General features: G+C 38.6%; 1 protein-coding gene across 1 annotated transcript in view; it reads left to right on the forward strand.

Moving 5' to 3' along the window:
* Positions 1-2,522, forward strand: part of CHRNA7 (cholinergic receptor nicotinic alpha 7 subunit) — a 38,444-nt gene extending 35,922 nt beyond the window's left edge. The window contains exon 10 of the mRNA XM_057384540.1: positions 778-2,522. Coding sequence (XP_057240523.1) covers positions 778-1,296 — 519 coding nt within the window. The 3' untranslated portion in view covers positions 1,297-2,522. The remainder of the gene's footprint in view (positions 1-777) is intronic.
* The last annotated feature ends 21,417 nt before the right edge of the window (positions 2,523-23,939 follow it).

A 23,939-nucleotide genomic window follows, 5' to 3' on the forward strand; every position in this document is an offset into this window, starting at 1 on the left:
GCTCTTAAATCTGATTTAAATAAACTACCAAAGCTTTCATTTGAAGCAGAACAGTCTCTGGCTTTTCTTCATTTTCTGTGAGGCTGGATTAAGGCAATGTAGAAAACAGTAAAATGATACACACAGATTAAATCTCTGAAGTTTTGGGGTTTTTTTTTTTAATTGAAGTGATTTTTCCATATTTCCTCCATGTTATATCCAGATCTTTTTTCTAAAATGTGCAATCAACAGTTGTGAACACAATATGAGAACAGAACCATAACATTTTAAAGCTTGATGGTCCAGTCCAGTGCAAAATCTGTTTCAGCATCCCCGTCCAAACAGTAATGGCAGGTGAATTTAATATTAGAGCACAAATAAGAGTAAAAGAATTGTAACKTTATTGACTACCATCGAAATCAGTGCTATAAAGACTATTAAAAAGCAACACGTCTTGGTTTGGTTTGGTTATGTTTAACCCATGGTTTCTAGTAAAGGTGAAAGAGCCTGCCATGTCACTGTTCAAGTGTCAGGAAGAATTAACCCTATGGACACTCCCACCAGAGGAGTGGGCAGTTCCAGAACTGATAGCCTGAGGCAATCAACATCACTTCTAGAATAAGAAAACAACCTCAGTTATTGGTAAATTAGTCAGCTGAAAAACTCTGACACCATTTTGTAGAGCTGCATGCAGGCTAAACAGAGACCAGACAGTCACCCAGGCTGCTTTGAATACCAGCAACACCCAAAAACAGTGACTGTGTGAAGAGATGCTTATTCTCAAAAATTTCCTTTCAGACAAGAATTATCCTTCTGAACTGGTGTGCCTGGTTTCTGAGGATGAAGAGACCGGGGGARGAAAAAGTGCGTCCTGCCTGTCAGCACAAACAGCGCCGCTGCAGCCTGTCCAGTGTGGAGATGAACACTGTGAGTGGACAGCAATCCAGCAATGGCAACATGCTCTACATTGGCTTCAGGGGGCTGGAAGGGGTTCACTGCACRCCCACCACCGATTCGGGGGTGATCTGTGGGAGGATGACCTGCTCCCCAACAGATGAAGAAAACCTGCTGCACAGTGGCCACCCCTCTGAAGGTGACCCAGATCTGGCTAAGATTTTGGAAGAGGTCAGGTACATTGCRAACCGATTCAGAGACCAGGACGAAGAGGAAGCCATTTGCAATGAATGGAAGTTTGCTGCTTCTGTGGTGGATCGGCTCTGCTTGATGGCCTTTTCCATCTTCACAATCATCTGTACAATTGGTATTTTAATGTCAGCACCAAACTTTGTAGAGGCTGTGTCTAAAGATTTTGCTTAACTCCTAACTAAAACCTGCTTCTCTGAATGGTATGTAGCAAATAAGAATGTGGGGTCTTTTGATGCTTGTTTTAATGAGTATAATGCTTCTCATTGTCTGCTTTCTTTTGCCCCCCTCTCTGGCCCYGAGTTCCTTTTGGAAGAGTGGCACCATTTCAGAAGAGAAGCCAAGGGTTTCTCTCTGCTTTGTGTCTGTGCAGCCCCTCTGAGCACTCTTTTGTGGAAAATGCCAAGTGGCTTTACATTCAGAATGACGRTGTGCTGAACCACCATCTCTTACACGTTTGAACTGGCTAATACAAAGCAAGTGGTAAGCAATGCCAGAAATGTCACTTCTTCCAGACTCTGTTTTGAAGGATAATGTAGTCCATCTTAGCTATTTGAATGAGTGGTTATAAACATATTTAGGAGAGGATTAAATCCAAGCGGCTGCTCAAACAGCAGAGAGAATAGGGAGAAATGCCATACATAGCTCTTCAGCTCCTTGCTCACATCCAGTCAGTGTGTAACTCCCTCCATGCAATTTGCACACAACATACACCACTTTCAGAATTATGAATTTGTCTGAGACACCAGAAACCTGGMAGTTCAGAGGACACACCAAGTAACTTGTCCTTCCATATCTTTCTGGATTTGACCTAGAAATTTGGCTTGGATTTTTAAACAGGCTTCACAGTAATTTTAGCTGTATTTAYTACTTCTTCCTTCTCTCCAGAAAAGATCTTTCAACCGAAAACCATTTTAACTTTCAAAAAGAAAAATTATTGATTCAAGATGCCTTCACCATCACTTGTTTAAAAAACTCAGCCCCCATGCTTGTCTCTTTACTGTTAACTGGTTTCCAGTGTGCAAAAAGTAACTCAATGTCTTGTATAGGCTTAAGCATAAATGAAGAATCTAAAGCAAAAAAAGCCATTAAATACTGAGATCAAGATTTTCATATAAAAGTCATCAGTTGTTGCTTAGCCTTTTATAGAACTCCTTCTGTTGAGTCACCGTAACATTGTCTTTACAAGAAAACTGCACCTTTTCTGCTCAGTCTATCAGATGAGTACTAATGAATAATAAAGCTYCTTGATTCTGACATAAAGTATTAACTGTATAAATATATATTTATATATACACACTGCAGATACATCCAGAGAAAGGTAAAAAATACAAATTCTCCTAAGTCTAGACACATTTTGCAAAGGCAAAACTTGTAGTTCATAACTTTATGTTATTTTTGATTCTGAAATTCTCTTGTAAAATGTGCCAAGTTTTGATGTGACTCTGATGTCTTAATGAAAAGGGTTGAGCTGAGAGTAGAGGACCTGAAACTTTGTGTGTACAAACAGGCTGAGAATTAATCCCTTGCTGGCACAACGGTATCCTAAGCAGTGCTAGAAATGGTAAAAGATGTGGGAGAGGATTATTTTAGCACAGGCTGCTTCCTTTCTCCTAGACAATCCAAATTTTTTGGCTGAGATCTGCAGAGACACAGAGGCCTGTTGTTGTACCATGTTTTTACTGTGAAATAAACTCAAGGCCTCAGTTTATCTTTTAAGATKAATAAAAATAAAGTGGCTGAAATACTTATCCTCCCTAACTAAAAATTCCCTTTTCAGAGTCTGCTCCCTTTAAAGCAGGAGAATCAAATTTCATGTAAAGCAAGCCCAGAGTCACTCCAGGTATCATTCTTCACCTGATTGAATACCTTGTACAAGCACCTTTGTGCCTGAGATAGGGCAAAAAGAATGAAAGGAAGGYGGGATATTTCTCAGTTTGTGAGTTCTGTCTTCCTAAAGGTGCATTAAGAATCTGAAACTGCAAAGTTAGAAGCAAAACATTCAAAACATTGTAAGTTCATCCAGAAACCGTGTGTCAGAATTACTTGTAAAGTTATGTTTTCAGGAACAATTATTAAGAATAAGCCATGTAATAATTCCTGCAAATAGTTTTTAGTTTATAGATTGCATATGAATGGGAAACTAGGAGTGCAAACTCTGAAATGTGAGCTTTGTTCATTTGTGAATAAYTGCACATATCACGTGGCACGTGCTCCTCTTCTGGGTAATGTTTCTAGACTAGGCTTCCTGATGACAATGTTGGTTTGCACTGGGTTTTTTATTTTTTTTTTTTCCTGCTGCAAGTACCCCTAAATAGCTATGTAGWGTGTTCCATTTAGACTTTGTAAAGTTGTGGGATCTCTTGGAGAACAGTTTTTCAAAGAAAAGTGAAAACTTATGAGGACTACCTTGCACAATGYGACACAACTATCACAATCATAGTACATGATGCATGTGATATAGGAAGCATGAATGTCCCCCTCTTTCCACCCAAATCATTTACAGTATCTGTAGAAATTATCTTTCTAAATACAGGAGGATGGACAAACAAGTTACAATTTGACAGTAAACTTCCTTTTCAGTGACAAACATGCGTACCCTAAAAAACTGGAGAGTTGGCCTTTTGTGAAGTGCTGCCAAAGTCTGTCCCCGTGAGCTGGAAACTCTGGCAGAGAGCTGCAGTGCTGAGGAAGGGGCTGTGAGACACCAGCATTCTGCCATCACTGCCTTTAYTGTTGGCAGGAGCAAGGACAGTGCAGCAAGGGGACAAGGGAACCCTCATTTTCCTACTGCTGACACAACCTGTAAACATTTGGTAGTAAGTTCATTATATATTTTAAATATAAGAGTGACTCCTCTATTATGCTATTTGGCACCTATGAGCTAAATTTTCCTGTAACTGAGCTGAGCAAAATCGGTATGGTTCTTGTCAACTTGTGTGTGTCTTAAATATATTTGTGTATAAGCTAAACAATATTTTGATCTAAATGCTGTGAAAAAAAAAATATTTATTTAAAATTCTGGGCATAGAGATGGAAATTAAATACTGTGTACAGTATGTGTATATAATATTAAAGACTACATATTGATGGTAAAGATCTGTTATAATCTTAAGAGTCYAGCGAGAGGATAAGAAGTGGTTCACAACTAAACTATGACTTGCCTGACAAATTCAAAAGCTCACTCTAGAGCTCAGGTGTCATGTACAATACTATATGTGAACAATGTATATTACTTTTTTCTGTTTTTATATTGAATTGTATTGAATATTTTAAAAAACTTTTTAATATTAAAAAACCTTTATTTARGTGTTAATGCCAAAAATGTTCCAAACATAAAATTTTAAAAAGTTAGTTTTAAATACAGATAAATTATTTAAAAAGTATTTAAAATATTAAATTATTTTATATAGGAATCGATAATACTATGTAAGGATTTTTTAAAGATTTCTTTAAATTCTCTTTACATTCTGTAGCTGCAGGATGTAGTCTCAGTTAACCTGTGACAATTCAGCTCTTCACCTTCTTTAACAAGACAAGAAGGTAAGCCAAAGCCCCAGATTTTCTTTCCTTTGTTTTTCTCTTGTTTACATTAAGAAACATTGCATTGAGGGCATTAGAAAGAGATGTTTCATCTGTCAGGTACTGATTGTCATATAAGCAACCCAATACCTTTTCAGTCCAGTACAAATAAAATATTTAGATCAAGAGACTTTTGATTCTTTTTCATTTTGCTAAGATGGAAACAAACTCAAGTGGTAGAAAAGATAAAAAGCCRTAAAAGGAAGAGAGATATATTTGGATCTATCAATCTGGGATGACAGAGTACTTTGATAATTAAATATACATTCATATCCTCCTGCAAACCAGTCCCACACCAAACATATTACTTCAGTCTTACATAAGCAATCAAAGTTAACTGAGTAGGACTGAAATACCATGTAAATTTTGGAMTGGCCTCAGTGCCAGTATTAATTTACTTTTTGAAGTTTAACACAGAAGAGAGAAAAACAAATCCATACCAGCTGAATAAATTGTTGCTTGTGCCAGCTGCAAAGTTTGTTTGTTGGCTACTGGTGAAAAAAYATCTAATCAGCAGCATATCCCTCAGATGAAAAAGGATGTGTCAGTGTAGTTTTTTGCAAAGAGATGAGTTGTCCTGCCCACATGCTGAAAAAGATTCCTATCTTTACAACACCCTGCAGAGCATGTGCCAYAAGTAGAAAATTAAGGGTTGTGGAACCCAAGACTTTGTTCTCTTCATGCTTCCCTAAGTAAGGACCAGCTGATGAAGACCAGTTTGGTCCAGGCCACCACACAAATCAYACAAGCAGGTGGCTCTTACTGAACCCAGTCTGTCCTAGGGGAAGAGCTGCCACGGTCAGTCTCTGTGAGGGATACTCAAGTGAGGCTCGTGCTGATGCTTCTCCCTCTGCCAATATGCTCTGCCCTTCTCAGAGCAGGACAGTCTATGTCAGACTTACTGTTAGACTTCACCCAGTCCAACAGGGTCAGCTTAACATGCASCAGGCAGTTCCTGGCACTGAGTATGGACCCACCATCACACACACTCCATCTCAGAAGCCTCTGTGAGTGGGGATTAAAAACAGACCATTGTGTGCTCCTGCTCTGGGGCGTCTGGTGGTTTACCCTGAGAGCTGCTGTGGTTTAGGAGCTCATTCATGAGCAGACCCAATTCCATTGCTCTGTGGGTGGCAATGCCCATCAGAGCACTTGTGCCTATGGAAATTAACAGTAACAGCCATCCAACTTTCATCCTCAATGTATCAGGAAGTATTTTACCTCAGGAATACTTATTTCTATACCTAACCTCATATTAAAATATCAGTAAATCTTAAAAGGCTGTGAACAAAATCTGCACATTACAACAAATCTAACCTGGTAATCAAAAAGCATCTCAACATCAATACAACCATAAATGAAAGCCTTCCACTGTGACCGTTTTTTTTTTTTTTTTTTAACATTGCTTCTGCTGCTTAAGAGAAAACCTTAGCATTTATGTAACATTTATTTATGTTATTAAGCAATTTGCAGATGATGGCATATAGAGAGAATAAACAACAATCTCTCACACCCCAATGAACACATTCAAAACTGCAATTTATTCACAGAACGTTAAAGTATTCAGATTTGAAGCTTAGCATCAGTGCCTTAAAGGTATCACTAATAAATCACTGGGCTTTCAGAGCTGCAGTGACTTGTCCCTGTAATGGTGCTATTCAGGAATAACAGTTTAAACTTCCAAGTAATTTGAGCTATCTACTTATTTTTACCTTTTAAAACTCGCCAAAAAACCAAAACCCAGTAGAAATTCAACAATGCTACTCTGGAAAATGTGTACATGAGAATAACATCCATAGAGGGTTTCCTKTTAGCTAAACAATTAAGGCTATAACTCAATGCCTCAGTGCCTACATAAGGCAGAGAAATCTTTCTACTGAGCCTGAAATTCTGGTATCAAGACCATATTCAATCCAACAAACCTCACAGTTATCACTTATGTATTAGTCTGGTTCATGGTAGGTATGCAAATGAAGAAGCCAAATATTAAATATTTATATTAAATTGCTTCTACACTAAAGAAAAAAAGTCTGCACCCAGAGCAAGATAATATTGTCTTAGGGATGTTGTACATATATCTCTCAGTGTACATRTATTGCATACAGCTGTGAAATATTGCAATGATAAWTTTTTTTCCTACAGAAGAATTCTGCTTTGAGATTTCTGTTGCTAATGTTGTTGATTTCTGTTCTGTGTAAGTCTGTGCTTTTTTCTTAACACGATCAGAGACTGCCTTAAACTGGACTAAGCTGAAACCAGGTTGATGATAAAGACAGTGGTTGCAGCTCTCTCTTTGCTAACCACTTTTAAAACCTATAGAAGTTTATATGCTGCATCTTGCTCTGCAGCCTGTTTGCAGTTAACAAAGTGATAACATCGCTTAATGATACTTTACACTTTTACACTGCCCCTATTGCTTATAATTGAATGGATCTTGCAGTGAAGAATTAGAAACAAAGACAAAAAGCCAAGTACCTCTTAAAATAAGCTGTGAAAGAGAAAAAGGCATATGAAGGACTGGCAGAGGGTGAGTGGAGGCAGGGTCGGAATTATCATCCACAGAGAGCTGTGATATGTCATCAGTACCACACCTGCCCTCCAAAGCCCAGAAAGCCACCAGAGTCTCTTTGAGCAGTAGCAGCTGAACAAYAGCCTGAGCTGTTTGTGCCAAATGGGGGTGAGAGGGGGCAGCTCCACACTGCCTGGGGACACACCAGTCACAGATGGCCAGGCTTCAGTCTGGGTCTCTAACATACCTGTGCCTCATTTGTGACGACTGCCCTTGTTTTGATAACACACATAGGCACAGGTCTAGAGCTGGTCATGGCTTGAAGCACTTCCATTCCTTTTATCTGACTCAGAGAACTCCTCATGGTCCTCCCCCTRTTTCTACACACACATATAAAATCTGCTCCTTCATGGAAACGGCTGATACAAAACATACTCAAAGATGTAAATAAACATTTGCAAAATATTCTGAAAAATCCATGCAGAGAAAATGTATRTGTTAGCTCAAAACCAGTATGGTTWCTGTTGCTAAAAATATACTGGAAATCCTAGTTTTCCAGTAGGTTCAGTTGCAGTAATATGCCAGGCTTTTATTATGCCAGCCAGTAATGGAATGGGGGTAGCAACCTTCTTGCTGAAATTTTGCAGCAATCTGTGTGGGTCGAATGAGGTATAAGTGAAAACTCCTACGGYCAGCACAGCTTTTAGCCCGAGCACACTACAGCCTGTCTTTTAAAAAAAGCTCCCTGTTCTTTGCAATCATTTAATGGATTGCTCCCTGCACCTAACAGAAGCCAGCCCACAATGAATGGCACTGCAGATATCTAAAGTGTCCAACCTCAGTTCTGATTGACTGGATTCATGCCCACTTATTTTCTTATGCACTTTCCCTAGTGCACTGGAAAATATCCTGTCAACTCAGAGCAATAAAACTGGCACAGTGCAGATTCTGAGATTTGTGTCTCCAGACATGGGCTTTATCATTTTAACAGTAATACTGTATCAGTGTAAATGACAGGAGATTTAGCTCACTATTGTATACAAAACACATCTTCATTTTGCAACTTCTGCAAATTCAAACYCTTCTGTCCCTAGCTCCAAAGACCCAAAGAATAGTGGTATCATGTCTTTGCACAGCAGGCAAAGTAACAACAACAACAGAGAGATGTTTTCTCCAAGATAAACAATGTCAGAACTTTTTGCATAAAATCAGTATTTGTCACTCTTGATATATAAATCTTGTTTAAAACATTTGGAATCAGAAGCAGCTTAATTTATTTACTAATTCTTTGACATTTTCTCATTAGTGGGCAGTGTGTTTGGTCWAAGAGCTTTCATTACTGACAATTTTCACACAGGGCGTGCTCCTCCAGTGAGGGTGGTGAATGTTTTCTCTTGAACAGTTAGTGTGGAAACTTCAATAGTCCTGCCATAATACCACAAGCTGCATAATTGATTGGGAAAAATAATCTGGATTGGAGAGCACCATGAGGTTACAGGTACTCCTGTACTTTTCTCAGACAGCAGCAGCATTGATTTTCACATTCACTTGACAAAAAACACTGCAACAAACTCACTCATTCTTCATTTACCTAACACACACAGGTATGGCCCAAGCTCCGCTTAACTGTGTAGCATGAATGAATGCCATAGAGTGCAGCCCAAAGTGTAAATATTATTTTAGGATTTTTTTTAGGTTGAAACGATCCTTTAGCCTAAATGTTGAAATCACAGAGTAGCTAAAACGCAACATATGTGAGAGCAGACCAAAACTAGAAAAATACATGTACTTAGAGAAGCTGGTGAAGCAAGATGTATTTTTCAACACTGAGGTAGTTCAAAGGAAATGGTAAGGCAGTAAATTTTCAGTTCCCACACTGCAGAGGACTCGATTTGCTATTCTGTGACAGAGCAGAGCACGAGCTCTTGCTGAGTCAGAAARCTGCTGAAGCTGTGAGTGTGCAAGTGCTGGTCTGCGTGCAGGCACAGTGAGTCACGCTGCCACTTGCAGCAATAATAATCCACAAGGAGCAGCAAAAGACTCAGCAGAACCTTCAGTGGAAGCAAAATTCTACAGGGGGGACAGCCTGCCCTTAGACAGACAGCAGGACCAGTGCCCTGTACAATGTTTGATATTTAAGTACATATCCAGGTAAGTTTAAAATGGTTTCTATCCATAGTTCAGAGTACCATGAAGACCAGAAGTTTACCAAAACCAATGTCCACATATGGGTGAAATTTTCAGGAGCACATGATGGATTTCTAGATCACAATACTTTTTCATGAGTTTGTCTAAGTGGGAAGGAGAAGGGAAGAAAGATAATGAAATGGCAGAAWGGATCTGAAAATTAGAGTTTCCAGGAACAGATGTGCAATCTCCTGAAAAATCGTATCTGCAAAAATGTTCAGCCAGCAACCTCAATGACCACAGTTTGCTGAAGAGTTGCAATTGAGTTTGTGAATAGGATGACAGGATTGCCCCATGAAAAGCACCATGACAGTTTGGGGAAAAAAAATCTCTGGTTTCATCAGTAAGTCTGTCTTGGGTTGATTGTGTGCCAGTCCTGTATTCCTATATTCAGTCAGCTTGTATGCCCAAAAGGTGTCTGCACCTTTAACCCTGACCCAGAAGAAGGGGCAGGAGTGGTGTGGGCAGCTGGGGGCTTTTTGGACCTCAGCATCAGCGCTATGGGAGTCCTTGTTCGCTGAGTGAAGATAGTTACATTGTTRTCGTTTAGCTAGCTTGGGTTTGTTAGCTTGGGCAAACAGCTTTTCCCTAGAATGCCACCCCCTTCTATGACTCGTGCGATTTTTTTCTTCTGGAGCAATTCGGTGGCCAGTGGGGACAAGCCACGCCGCTCCGTCTCATGCCGGATTCCAGAAGAAGCCAAGCTGGTGACAGAAAAGCACAGCGAGCCCTCTGTTTCATCCACCATGAGGAGAGGACTGCTCCAGGTTTTGCCACTGTTGCCTGAGCGGTCAACTGGACTTCTTTTTTTTCCCTTTTGTTTCTTTTTTTCCCTTTTGTTTCTTTTTTTCCCAGGGACAGGAGCTGCCATCTTCTCCGCACCACGTGGACAAGCGGCTGTGGGGGGAGGGGGCAGCAGGCGTTCCTGGACTTTTAAATATCTAACAGTTACTTTTTATCTGTGTCCTGTGGGCACTATGTTTTGTTAAAAAACTTTTTTTTCTCTTTGCTTTTGCCCAAACATCTATTTTATATTAGTGGGGAAAAATTATCAATTTTTTTTACTTCAGAGGAAACATTTACTCTGTAACGTTTTTTCTCTGAAAACGTTGTCTCAAACAGAGACAAGGTCTCTTGGGGTTTTATTTGTAATATTTGTTTAAATTATTCCCCATATGACCGTGGCTAATACTTATTAAATAATTTCTTCATATTTTACTGAAATGCTTGTCTAAGTTGTTAGGCAAACTGTCAGACCTCTGATTCTCCAGAGGCAACAAGTCAGTAGCAAAGAAGATGTCCCTTCTGAGGATGTGCTCAGGACTAAAGGCACTACAAGCCTGAGCAATACTTGCTTGTAAACATTTTGTAAACCATTCGTTTCAGTGCTTGTGTTTGGGGAAGACAAGCTCTTTAAGGTGATAGTGATTCACCCTCTAACCTTGTGTACCTGCTCTTCCTCCTTTGGCTTCACTGCAGTTGATAGACTGATATAGCCTAACATGACTGCTGTTTACCACAGATTCATAGAAAACCTACAAATGGTTCCTGGTGGTGTTTATCAGCACCTCATACTTCCTGTGTCAGTCAGTGGCATCTATATTTAAAAGGGCAGCTGCTGGGCTRTCAAACCTCCTACTTTATCTCTGGGAAAACACTTTTAATCTCTGATGAGAATATCTCAATATAGTAGGTGTACTGGTAAAAACTGAGTGTCTATACCATCATACAGAAGAAAGGGATTGAGCTTGATTTCATATAAAGCTCTCGTAACTCTCAGCACATTGTTTACAGGCAGAGCAAGTGAGTAGGAGTTCTGCTTCCAGAGAAGAGCTATAGTGTAATAAATTTAGCMGAGACTGATTACTGACTGGCTTTCAGATACTACTGCATTATAAATAGATGACTTTGTGATACTGATTTATTACTGTAAGCTAAASTGGTACATGTATGAACATAAATTTACTCATTTATGAAAATGTCGGGGAAACCAGATGATTTCCCCAGGAAAGGATGCAGGTTGGGGTTATTTTGAATATCTCAGCATAAAAGTACATACTGTGGATTAAAAAAAAAAAGAGATGGGATTGTACCACTTCCATGTGGAGTACCACAGACTTCATATGAAAGAAATATCGCAAGGATGGGACAATACGGCACAAGTACAGTGTTATTAACCTGAAAATGTCTGTGGCTTATGCATGTGAAATATCAGCATCAAAAAGGCACTTAGAAAATACAGATTAGGGTGTTTTTTGTCAAAATATGAATTATTTATAGCACAGAAAAAGTTGGTGTTATAGACTCACAAATCTGACTTGGACAGTAATAACTACTTGTTTACTCTGTAAAATTCTCCCTGTACCTACAGCCGCATTCTCCATTTTTATGCTTCCCAGCTGCCAGCATCCTTGCTGGAGTGCCACATCTGTGAAGCACTCCCAGTCCTAAAACATCCAAAACAGCGGAGTCAGCTCTGAGCTCTCACAAAAGGATTGCACAACCAAACAGTCAGCACTTTACAAGACATGCYTGGAGCTGCAGTTATCAAGGTGTGCTGAAGGTATCAGGGAAGTTAGGAGAAAGGCTGGGAAAGTGAATTTAAAATTCCATGACAGACTAAACACTACAGTWTGACCCAATCTGCTTTCAGAGTTATCTTTTTCTTTATTTTATCATTGCAGGAATTTTCTTATGACTTATCTGAGTTACACCTATCCTTGTGCCTTCCAAGAAAGCATCAGGGTCCCCAACTAAAAAGAATGGTGAAAATTCARCTGTAGAAGAGCTGTGGAGCAGGATTAATATGCTACTATCGATCTTTCATAAAAGCTTACCCACAGGATCTCAAACATTAACACTGAGAGATACCAGCAGGTAAGAGAGACAATCTTCCTGCAGGAGTTGTCAAGCTTTTTATGAAACACCTTGACCGCAGCTCAACCCTCCCTCCCTCTCCTCCCACTCCAGTAATTATCTCAAATCAACAAGACAGTGAATTTAGCTAGTGAGGTTAGCAGGTCTTTAAAAAAAGCCACTATTAGTCTGTCTAACAGCCCTTCAGTTTGCTTCACTGCTGTCTTAATGACAGTTTCCTGTTCTGGCAATTACAGTGTTGGTTAAATGGTATCTGTGTGATGTGRTAAATGAAAATCTATAATTGTTACATATTCTTCATGTAAGAAAAATAACATTTCTGAGACACAAATCTATTCACATAATTCTCTGGTTTAAAAAAGCAGTTTACATGATCCTGAACAAGCTTTATGTGCTCTRCAAACTTCTAATATACTCCTCGTGTATCCATGCCTGTAGTATTTACTGCAAAGTAATATCTGGATTTTATAACTAGTGAAATGTGAATATTCTCAGATGTAAAACTCTTCCCCTTCCAAAATTTGTCTTTTCAAGTTCAAATTTATCCATCTGTAAGCACCTAATGCTTGCATTTTATCACAAATTCCCATCCTCAGGGTCCTTTAAATAATTCAGGATTTATTAAAAAACTCAGTGAAAACACTATCTATCTATGGAYTTAACTCCTTTAGGTTTTCTGAAAAGTTCTGCTTCTGGAGCTTTCCAGGCAATTGGAAAAGAAGGGAAATACAGTTATATCAAAGATGTCAGTTTAAGACTGCCTTGACAGGAAAAGTCCTAAGCCTGGAGGTGGTCTGCCCCAAGGAACACAAAAAGGAAGGCAGTGGTTCAGATTTTTGATTTCTTTAAAACCATAATTATTTTGGGTATGTGGTAATACGTTAGAACATGTGTTCACTTCTTTGAAGAACCAATATTACATGCTGCTCTGTAAATTTCTAAATACAATTGTAAAAATGCATCCAATTCACTTTATAGCTTTTATATTGCTCTATATATGAGCATTTTCCATTAAAAAGCATAATTGTATCATATTTTGAATATCACAGCATCATCACAGGAACTTTCAAGACAAAATAATTACCTTCTTTCAAACCCATGATTAGTACTGCAAGAAGCATAAAAGTAGTATTATCTTGAGAGGGTTTTTTTAATTTATTTTTTAGCAAATATTCTCTAAATCCACTATGCAGCTTGTACTGCTAACCTCATTCTGTCTTCCAAAAGGGTATCTCCCTGGAAAATTGCATAATCCTAAATAATGAAAAAAGCATGGCAAAGAAAAATCTTTGGATGGATTCAGTTCTTAAGCTATTCTAATTAAAAATTTTGCAAGCAGCTTAAACAAAATATACAGTGACTTTCAGCTGACAGACTCAACTTTGGAGAAGGAAGTTAATTCCAAGATRAGGAATGGTAAAAGGATTAAAGGTCACAAGACAGAATTTAAACTGCAGTGGTGTTATAAAACTGACTATGGTCTTGAGATTACGCTTCCTAAAGCCATTAATGCTGAAGACTCCCACTCAGTGTAATGGAGGTTGGATCCAGCTCTGTAAAAAAAGGTAACTTCCTACACAACTTCATTCTGAGTAAGTGCAAAGGTTCAGACCACTGAAACCATCTGAAAAAGGCAAAAGTTGGCTCATAACGTCTGTCCCTGCAGCAGTCTGTGAAGAACATCAACAAGAAAGCATGAGGTGGCCAGATCAGATTTTTAAATTTGGTGGRAGAAAAAATATTAATTCACTGTGGAGATCCTGTWAATAACCAAACATAGGCACCAKWAGGCAWTGCCTWMTGGTGCCATCCTCCTGTTGGGCRCGTGGCAGACCTTGGATGGTCTTCCCCTTCYCCAGTACTTCTCTTTCTGCCATTCCTCCAAGCAGAGTTCATAATCCTAAAACATTCYTGGAAAGTCTTACCAAGGATTAACATGTTTAGAATGGGTTTCTGCACTAAGGGACTGGAAGAAGCAAAAGAGAGAATAGTAAACAATACACAGTGGAGTCACATGACTGAAACCCTGAGATTTGAATTCTGCAGATCTACAGAAATCTTAATCAGGCTGAATACATACTTCTCAATGAATTGAAAGACTGGATCCATGAGGCAACTTCACTAACATCTGTACCTATCATGCCTTCGGGAAAATTATGTTCAAGATGACAATACTGTATTTAAAAAAAAAGACAAAATGACCACTGCTATAACTAATAATGAGAAAAATTACAAAGACATCAGTCTCCCAATCCACATGGTTTAACACCATTCTCAAAAAAAAAAAAAAAAAAAAGACAAAATGACCACTGCTATAACTAATAATGAGAAAAATTACAAAGACATCAGTCTCCCAATCCACATGGTTTAACACCATTCTCAACTATTCTAAAGCTCATACATAGTGATCAGATATAATAAACTAATCACCATCTGCAGATAGAGATTTTGGTGATTAGCGAAATACAAATTGATGATACAACACCATCTTAATTTTATAGTTATTTCATGGCTCCTGAAAGCTTAGGGAGATTAATCATTCATGAAAGAATTACATGAAGGTGTGCACCCATCCATGCTGTGTGTGGTTTTTTATTTTTGTCAGAGAGCTTCACATAAAGACATTTCTTTGGGCAGAAATGGATAAAGAGTCTATCTGTGCCTGCTGCTTTCCTCCTGCTGTATTTACTGGCTTGCTGATCTAAACACATRAATGGAGAATGGCAAAACAGCCAGCTGGAGACTTGGCACCACACTGTTTCCTATTGGGTCACACTGTTTTTCTCCTTCTTATACCAGCAATGTGGACAGTTTGTGAAGAGMCAGACTCCACACAAATGGAGAAAAGACCTTTTTGGATCCTAAACAAAGAGTACATTATGGACACTCATGATTTAGTATATTTATTAATGATATTCAGAAGACTGAGGAAAAAATACTAAGAATAATCACATACTTTAAATTACAATATCCTTTTGTTTGAATCAACACAGCAACATCAGGGATAATCAAAAGGACACCACAGGAACAGGCTCTGCTCCAATATTTGTATGCCTGTTGACCCTGGAAAACACCTTAGAGCTGCCAAATTTCAGACCCAGCCTGTCTGTATCTATCCTGAGAAGAAGCAAAATAAGCCAATGCTTTCAAGTTCCTACTCATCCATGGACAATGGAATCTATTAGGAAGTCTGTTTTGAGAACACAGAGGGCAGGGTGAAGGCAGGCTGTATTGTGGAGATACACTGAGRTGCAATCCCCTAAGTGTGGATATGCTGTGCTGCAGTTATTTGTAAACCACATACTCTCTGGACCTTTCTTCCAGGACAAGTGCTTCTTTCCTAAAGTGCCGACATATCAGCACTACAGAAGCAACCAAGCATCACAAGCGATTCAGGGGTTAACAGAGTATTTAACTCTGATTTTGAGTGCCTCACAACAGCACATTCTGAACCTGGGACTTCCTTTTTCACAGACCACTGCTAAAGAACTGTGCTTGAATCTTTTGAATCTTTTTTAAAGTCTCAAGTACCTGCAGTAAAAGAATATATAAAATCAGAGGAATCTCTTGCATTACTGCTTTTTACTATGGAAAAGTAAAACCTGCATTTTATAGCCATGGAATAATTTCCAGGAAAGGATTCCTCTCAGGTATTAAATATTTAACAGACTCTAGCTCCTCTCTCCAGCAGTTGTTTAGTAAGCTGCAATTTTCTTGTAATTTAGAAGAWAAAGATATGGCTGAAATGTATGCATTTTCATCATTACAATCAAGTTTGTTTGCACTTTCCTTTTCAAGATAGATAAGGGAATTATATTTAGGAAGACTTAGTTTTGTTTTTTTCTTAATTTAATTTTTTTAAAATGCACATGATTCATATAAAATGTGCTAAAAACACACCTCAGCAGCAGTACAAGAGTGATAGGCTCCACTTCACAGTGTTCAAGGCCATAAAGGTCACTCAACCATGCAGTCTTACCCTCTGTATATCACAGCCCATTAACACTTTCATTACTGCCTTTTTTTTCTCTTTTCACCAAATGGAGCTTCACCACTAACATTCCAAGGCTGAAATTTTGATTTTAGCTGCTCAGCTAAAGAAATGCATTTCATTTTTGTATTGTTGTAAACCAATTTTTCTATCAGCTTAAAAGAACGAGGCACTGAATGTTAAAGAACTTTTCATGTCTGGTTTAATTGAACACTATTCACATGCAGAATAATAAGGAGACTATTCTTGTTTGGATCATCTTCAAGTCTGAGTGCAAGTTTCCTTGAAGGAAGGTCTGTCAGGACACTGCAGACTGGGTTAATTCAAGCACTGAGAGTGAGTTCCCATCCATSACAAATGCCAGCTGGATTATCAATCGCTGTACTCAATGGCTATCAACACTCACTACAGTAAACTCTCCTCCCTCAGCCCCACTGCTGCATGCACAAGAASGTACCAGGGACAATCTCCTTCAAGAACAGACTGAGCTCATTAGAACATACTGATGACTTATTTCCACCCTCAAATCCTGCGCTGCACTTACTTTTCCAGATAAAATCCCCCATACACTAACCAGAAATATTTCAATAGCTAAAACAATTACATCGACCTCAGTTTTTAGGAAACTCAGCAAGGAATGAGAAATGGATTTAAATCAAAACTGGTTTATTTCAATAGAAGACACATATGAAACTGTTGGTATTCCTGCCCTCCTAATATCCCTTATGAGAGACAGAGAGGAAAAAAAACCCACAGACCTGCCTTCCCTGTGCTGAACCACCTGTTTTAGATCAGCAGAGTAAGGTTTCATGTGCTGTAGAGGTGATTACAACAAAACAGAAAGATGAAATTTGACAAATTAGATYTCATGGTTCAGGGGGTAAAAATCACTGAAGAAATCAATAAAAGAATGTCCCTACAATGCTACTCCTACTCACAGCAATCAGGCTGTCATTTACTACTTTTGGGTAATATTGAAATTGATTGGGACTGAGTGTAGGATGCACTCATGAGAAAAATATTTGTAAACAGAAGATTTTTATTTCATTACAGAGCTGTTAGACCTGGTACATTGCACAGATCCAAATATATGTAATTACATTTCGTCTATCTAAATTCTCTCTGCAGCCTTAATTGGAAAGGATGTTTTTCTTCATTTCCTCTSCTCCATTATGGTTCCACAGAACCACTGCACTTGAACAAAATTACTTTTTATGGTCAACATAAATGACAACTTGGGATGCAAGGATAGAAAAGAGTTGCTACAAATGTAAAAGTGACAGAAAACTTTTCAACAGGTCCTTATAGGCTCCTCTCTGGTGAAGAAAACCAGGAAGAAGTGTGCTTCTCTCACTATGTCTGAAACCAGATGAGATTCTCCTCATTTTCTAAATAAATCATCAAGTATCTTCAAAAGTTTTACTCTCTCTCTTGTTGAGTGCTAAAGAAATTACAGAAGCCTCCACACTAGTAATGGAGAATACACACTTTTTTAATAATGATCTCTATACTGCAGGTGATGATTAATTGTATGAAGTTAAAAATTGCATACAAACCCTAACTAATCTCATTCTTAATAAGTAATGTAAAACTTCCTAAATATTTATATTTAAGTGAAACTAGCAATAAAATAAACTTACATTTAATTAGCTAAGGATCTTTGCCTTCTCAGGCTCTTCAAKCTGAAGCAGATGCCCAAGCACAYGTTTAATTTTCAGRAGTCAMACAAGGAGACTGCAGAGTRTTCTCYCTCACCAGTAATACTTTTTYGGTWWTTTTTTTCTTCTATTTTAAAAGAAAATGCAGAAAAGAACAGTGAGGTGTTTTGCATTTCCTGGTGAGAGGTGGCAGGAATACATYCACATATGCAATCCCTGAGGTGCCAGACTCCTTCTAAGACAAAAGTTCAGACAGAAAAATTGCTCAATGAGTTGCTGTAACGTGTATCTCTTTTCAGCACCCAGTGGTGTCAGTTATAAACAATTCACTCATTTAATACAAAGCTGCCAACAAAAAAGCAACAKATTTTCCACAAATCGTGAGGCTGAATGTCTTAGCTGTCTTATACTATTGATATATTTGTGCATRTGCATATAAATAAAATGACATATGAATATATAAAAACTTGTCATCATTAAATTGTCACATATCCTGGTTTTACTCAGTCTGATTTTTGGTGGTGGGGGGATGGGACCAAGAAACCACAAAAATGGCTCCTATGACAAAGTTCTAGAAGCTTTCTCCTTCTCCAGCAAAAGGAGCCCTGCCCCCTGTGTTTCAGAACCAATCCATTGTGGCTCTGAGGTTGATGGACAGGCTGCTGGTCAGGCCTGGGCCAATTGCACAGGCAGTTACACCTCTGTGATGACGTTTGGTCTTGTACTTAAGATGAATTCAAAACAAGATAGTTTGTGGCCGCCATGTAGTTTTTAGGTTGGTGTTATTTAGTTTTAGTGTCATGCACTGGGGAAAAATAGAGCAGGAGGGTGAGGAGATGTAAGAAGAACATGGAGACCCAAGATCACAGTAAGGAGAAGACGGTGCTGTGCTATAGCTGTGGTGCTCAAACATGGAGAAAACAAACTGTTCTCGAAAGGACAATTTCTTCAATGGGAGACCTGTATAGAAAAGAGAGTGACCTTGCTCTGAGAAAAACCTGGCCTTGGAGGACTGGACTGATCATAAGCTAAAAAAGGGGGAAGAGGCTTGGCCTCCCCTCACGTCTGAAGCAGTGGATGCTTAGAAGAAGCTGTGCTCTGCCAGGAGATTTGTGATAGTGGTCTTACGCCGCCAAAACAATGCAGTTTGGCCTTGGAGAACATTCTTTTCTCCCACAAGGTAAAGAAAAGAATCCCTTGCCATCAGCAGTTATACAGTGACTGTTTCTTGGGAAAAGACCTTCCACAGCTTAAAGCTGTAAGGATTATTCTCCTATGATGCTGGACAACAACCGTAATGAGTAGTTTGATCTATGTTAGACTTTCATTCCTATGTTAGACTCCCCTTTGTGTGCAGGAAGATATTGGGGGAATATTGAGAGGAGGGAGAAAGAGACGGGTCCCCAGAAAGAATAACAGGTGTCTTAAAATGTCCATTTTTTATTTTCTTCTCCTTGTAAATATTTCCCTATCTTTGTCGTTCCACACCCCCGTGTGGTAGTATTCTAGTATTCTTAGTAGATTTTAGTAATAAATCTATTTTGCAACTGAAGTTATTCAGCCTGTCTGACCATTCTCTGGAGCATATACGTATCTTTCTCTCAATTATGTTATCTAAAAGCCATAAATTTTAGTGTTAATTGGGCTTTTGCTCTCCCTTCTGCCTCTCCAGTGGGGGGGGTGGGAACATTGTGGGTGCTTTTGGCTTTTGGCCCAGTTCAAACCACAGCATTTTTGGTGCCATGACTTGGATAGGGAAAAAATGGGTTTAAACCCACRACATCACATAAATCAGGATATATGTAGCTGAAATGTTAAGCATAAGCATAGGAGTCTTATAATTTGTCTGATTTAACCTTCATGCTCCAATGTAATTATAAAAAAAAAAAAAAGATTGAAGCTTTCCTCACTTAGCATTCAAATATCTTCATAAAACAGTATGATACATTTTCTTCCTTTAATTATGCTAAAGAGTTGATGCATGAGCAAGGTCTGGCATTTCCTCTTCCAAGGGCACTTAAATCTTACATGATTCTCACTGACACTGTACAGACCACACGAGCACAAGGACTTTCCTGTTTACAGACAGAACTAGATCTGACTACAGGCTACTACAAAATCTGCCCCTGGTTATGCTGATCAGTGGAAGAAAGAAAAAACAAAATAAGAAAATGTAAAGGCAAAACWAGATAAAACAATATAGGATGAAAGAGGAAAAACAAAACACTTAACACTTCGGCTTCACATTGTTGCCTTTAAAAAAGAAAAAATCTAGTGCCAAGACGTTCAGCAAAAGCAGAAGTTCAAGAATAACTTAATCACATATTGAACACAAAATCTCAACACTTTCTTGACTGATTCATGACCATATGTATTCCAGTATATCCCCAATACTCTTCAAACATTTCAGAATAAAAAGACTGAAAATGAAACTATAAATATTAATGTTTAATTTGGTTGGTTTTCAGCACCACAGGATGGCAATGCCTCACAAACATGAATGCATCATCCTCAAAACACCCCCTAAATGTTCTCACACATCATAATCACATCTCTACACTCCTGGGAATTTCATGGTATCATAAAAACATGATTAAGGGAACAAAACCTGTGAATAATTCCTTACTCAAAATGCCCACATAAACCATTACCACTATGGGATCAGAAGCAAGGTAGATGACCCTTTTTTTTTTTTTTCTTGCCAGAATTTATGAGTATTARGMTGGCCTTRATCAAGATAATTAACACCTCTCTTYGASTTGGTGGGAAAAGGCAGCAAAYGTGCCACAAGGTTCTCYTCAGTCTAGAAAGGAAATGATTAGGACACARGAACCCAAGTAACAATTTGCTGTAAGTTAATACAGGGGAGAAAGAAAAGCTGAAGGATATCCAGCACCCAGTGAAGAGAGCAGGAAACAGCAGGGTGCAGACAGCAGCTCTTCATCCTGATCTAACAGGACTGATGAGTAAATGGCAACTGTAAATAAAGTATCTAAGAACTTTAAAAGAGAATGAAATTCCACTCCAGGGAGAATCAGGTTTACAGAAAAGTAGTGTGGAGACCTGTACTCATCAGGARAAAAATTACTTTTGTTACATTGAGCTCTTCAACACTTCAAACCAGCTTTGTTTTATTTTCAGTCTCCTACAAAAATTTCAACTTTTTGGCATTCATTCTATGGAGAGTGGCCTCCTACTTACCCTACTAAATTTAAATAGCTCATAAAGAATAAATAACACAAAGCACCAGAAAAATATATGCTACATTTGAAAATGATGGTATAAACATCAGACTTAAATTATGCAGCAGAGTGAACAAATCCAGATCCAGTGCTGGCTTCAGTAGGTGCAATACTGATATACTGCTGCTTTAGACAGAGTCACTGTAAGTGTTTCCAGAGTCCCCATAGCTGCTGGCATTACCTGCTCAGAGAACATTTCACCAACTACAAACCCAGGATGTCAAAAAAGGAGCGTACTCCAAGGGTGGAACCCCATAGGAGAAGAGAGCACTGCTAGAAGGGAGTTCCTTTGCTTTCAAATACTAAGTGGCTGTTGCAGTCTTTAGAGGATGCCAAAGTCAGTGTTTTAATGGAGACCTCCAAATCATTCTGAATTATGTTAAAAGGCTTGTAACTATCATTAACCATAATATCAATTCTTTTACTCAAAGCCCCTCACAGCTAGCTGAAGATTCAGCTCTCCATAATTTTCCTATTTTCYAATCTTATCTTTAATCTATCACTATGAAAAGTAAAGGATACRAATTAATCCAATTCTGCATGTATAATACAGCTTCATCAGAATACACAGCTGAAGGTCAAGCAGAAATTACAATTATATAATCTGCAATTACTATTTCTGCCCTTAATCAGAAATAATTTGAGACGGAGGTCAGTGTAACAACACTGACAGTTAATAAAACTAGAAGGGTTATAATATCCAGGAGAGTTAATTCTGATTCCAAATGTCCTGGCTCTCAGCTGTGTGCAGCACCAGCTCAGGTGCAGCCCATGGTACTCCCAGGGTGTGATGGGCTCACTGTGGATTTAGAGCTGCTCATGCTGAACCAGTGCCAGCTGCCCACCTTCCTCTATCAATGAGAGACTGCAACAACTTTTAAACAGTTCTGCCCCTAACCACCCCAAAGGAAGCTCAAAATAAGCTCTAGCYATGATTTTAAAGATCCATATGGCACTCCAGAGGGAAACAGCTCTAAAACACATTCTCCAGTGCTGCCATTGCCTTGTTAAGTGGTTTTGGATGCATCACTGCAGGTTCTAGATGTTCCCAGTCTTTGTCTTCTGTGGTTCCACCATATATACTGCACTCCAAGAGTTGTATTTCCAWATGAGCTTCCTCAGACACCACATTTCATTAGGACCAGCATCACTAGATGCTCCTATCATACAACTAAAATCAGGAAGAACACAACACACTGAAAATTGCATGCTTTTACCAGGGCTTTGAAAGCATGTTTCTTTCTAAAATTCCCTTAAGCCAGCTGAGTGAGCTGACATTTARTTTGCTCTGCCTCTGGTTTGGTCATTCTTACAGGTGCAAAGATTATTTTAAGGTATACTTGGAAATGGATGGKTTAATGCACAATATCAATACTTGGAACATCTGACTCATAGAGCTCTCTCTGATCTTACATTCTGTTTGCTATTGAAAAAGCAACCATCTCACCACATGCAAAATAAAAAATGAAACAGAATTTGACAACACGTTAGARAGGATTAAATTCATCAGTACGATTTGGTATCAGAGCTGCAAGCCCCAATCTACAAAGTTGCAGATGGAGAAACTAACTTTAAAGCTTCTTCATTTGCAACAGATTTCAAGCTGCCAAGCTCTCCAAGACAGCGTCCTGCTTATTAGAAATTAAACTGAAGATGTGCATCCAATGTTACYATGTTCTTTTAATGACCTGAACTCATCAAATATTAAACATTACAATAAGCAACACAAGCCTCTGCTGTAATAAACGACCAGGCTATTCCACTTTGATCAGMATGGGGTCCCATATAGGTATCAAGGAGTTTAAACTTTTTTACTAGATTACCTTAACATAAAACACAATTTCTCAGCTGCATTGTCCCTGAAACAAYCTAGTGCCTACATTCCCCCCGCCTCAACCCCCAACCCCTATTAATTTATCCACACCTAAATGCTGCATTTAGAAGACAGAAAGATGATTAACATTGCTGCTCACACAGCCTGTGAAATCTCTGTATCATCATTTCTCGGTGCACTGAGGATCAGTGGCCTCTCAGCCCAGGTAACAAGGCTCCAGAAGGGTCTGTTCTCTCCTGACCAGCAGAGCACAGGGCCAGAAGGGCAGCAGGGACATCTTGGCCATGGCACTGTTGGCTGGCTTCTGATTGCAGGGTCACTGCTCCCCTTGAGGGTGGCAAAGGCAGAGAGAACTTTGGATRTAGCTTTAATAGCTACTCTTACTCTAAATAATTTTATTTCAAACACTGMAAAGTTCTGGTGTTTAATGAGGTGCAAAGGAATTTGGATATCTCATTTTAATAAATAAAGAAACTTCCAAAGCACACCTATGTTTAGAGATTTGATAGAAAATATTTGGGTTCTAAATTTACAGTTCCCTGATTGTTGACCATGTGTCATTATTAAGACAATAAATCCCTTTGATCCCTTATCAGGATTTACRTCATTTAAACCATGTAAATTGAATTTACTCTCCTGTGATGAGCATCTATATGCCATCAATTTCTGAGTAACGCAGAAGCATTCAGTAATTACTATTACATAAAAAGCATTTTAGGTATTTTTATATTCACRTGGTTTTAGTCTGTATCTATAGTACTCTCATGTAAAGTGCATTTATTCATAAATTCATAGAGCTAGTTCAGATTATTCTTTCTGAATTAAAGTTCAGATCCACTTTCAACATTACAGAATGTGTACACTTATCTGCCATTTAATATAAAATTTGGTTCTATCCCAAACGAAATCTGGATAGAATTGCATAATATTTCAAAAT

This window comes from Malurus melanocephalus, unplaced genomic scaffold, assembly GCF_030028575.1.
Source record: "Malurus melanocephalus ecotype Western Australia unplaced genomic scaffold, MMel_1.1 scaffold_717, whole genome shotgun sequence".
Lineage (NCBI taxonomy): Eukaryota > Metazoa > Chordata > Aves > Passeriformes > Maluridae > Malurus > Malurus melanocephalus.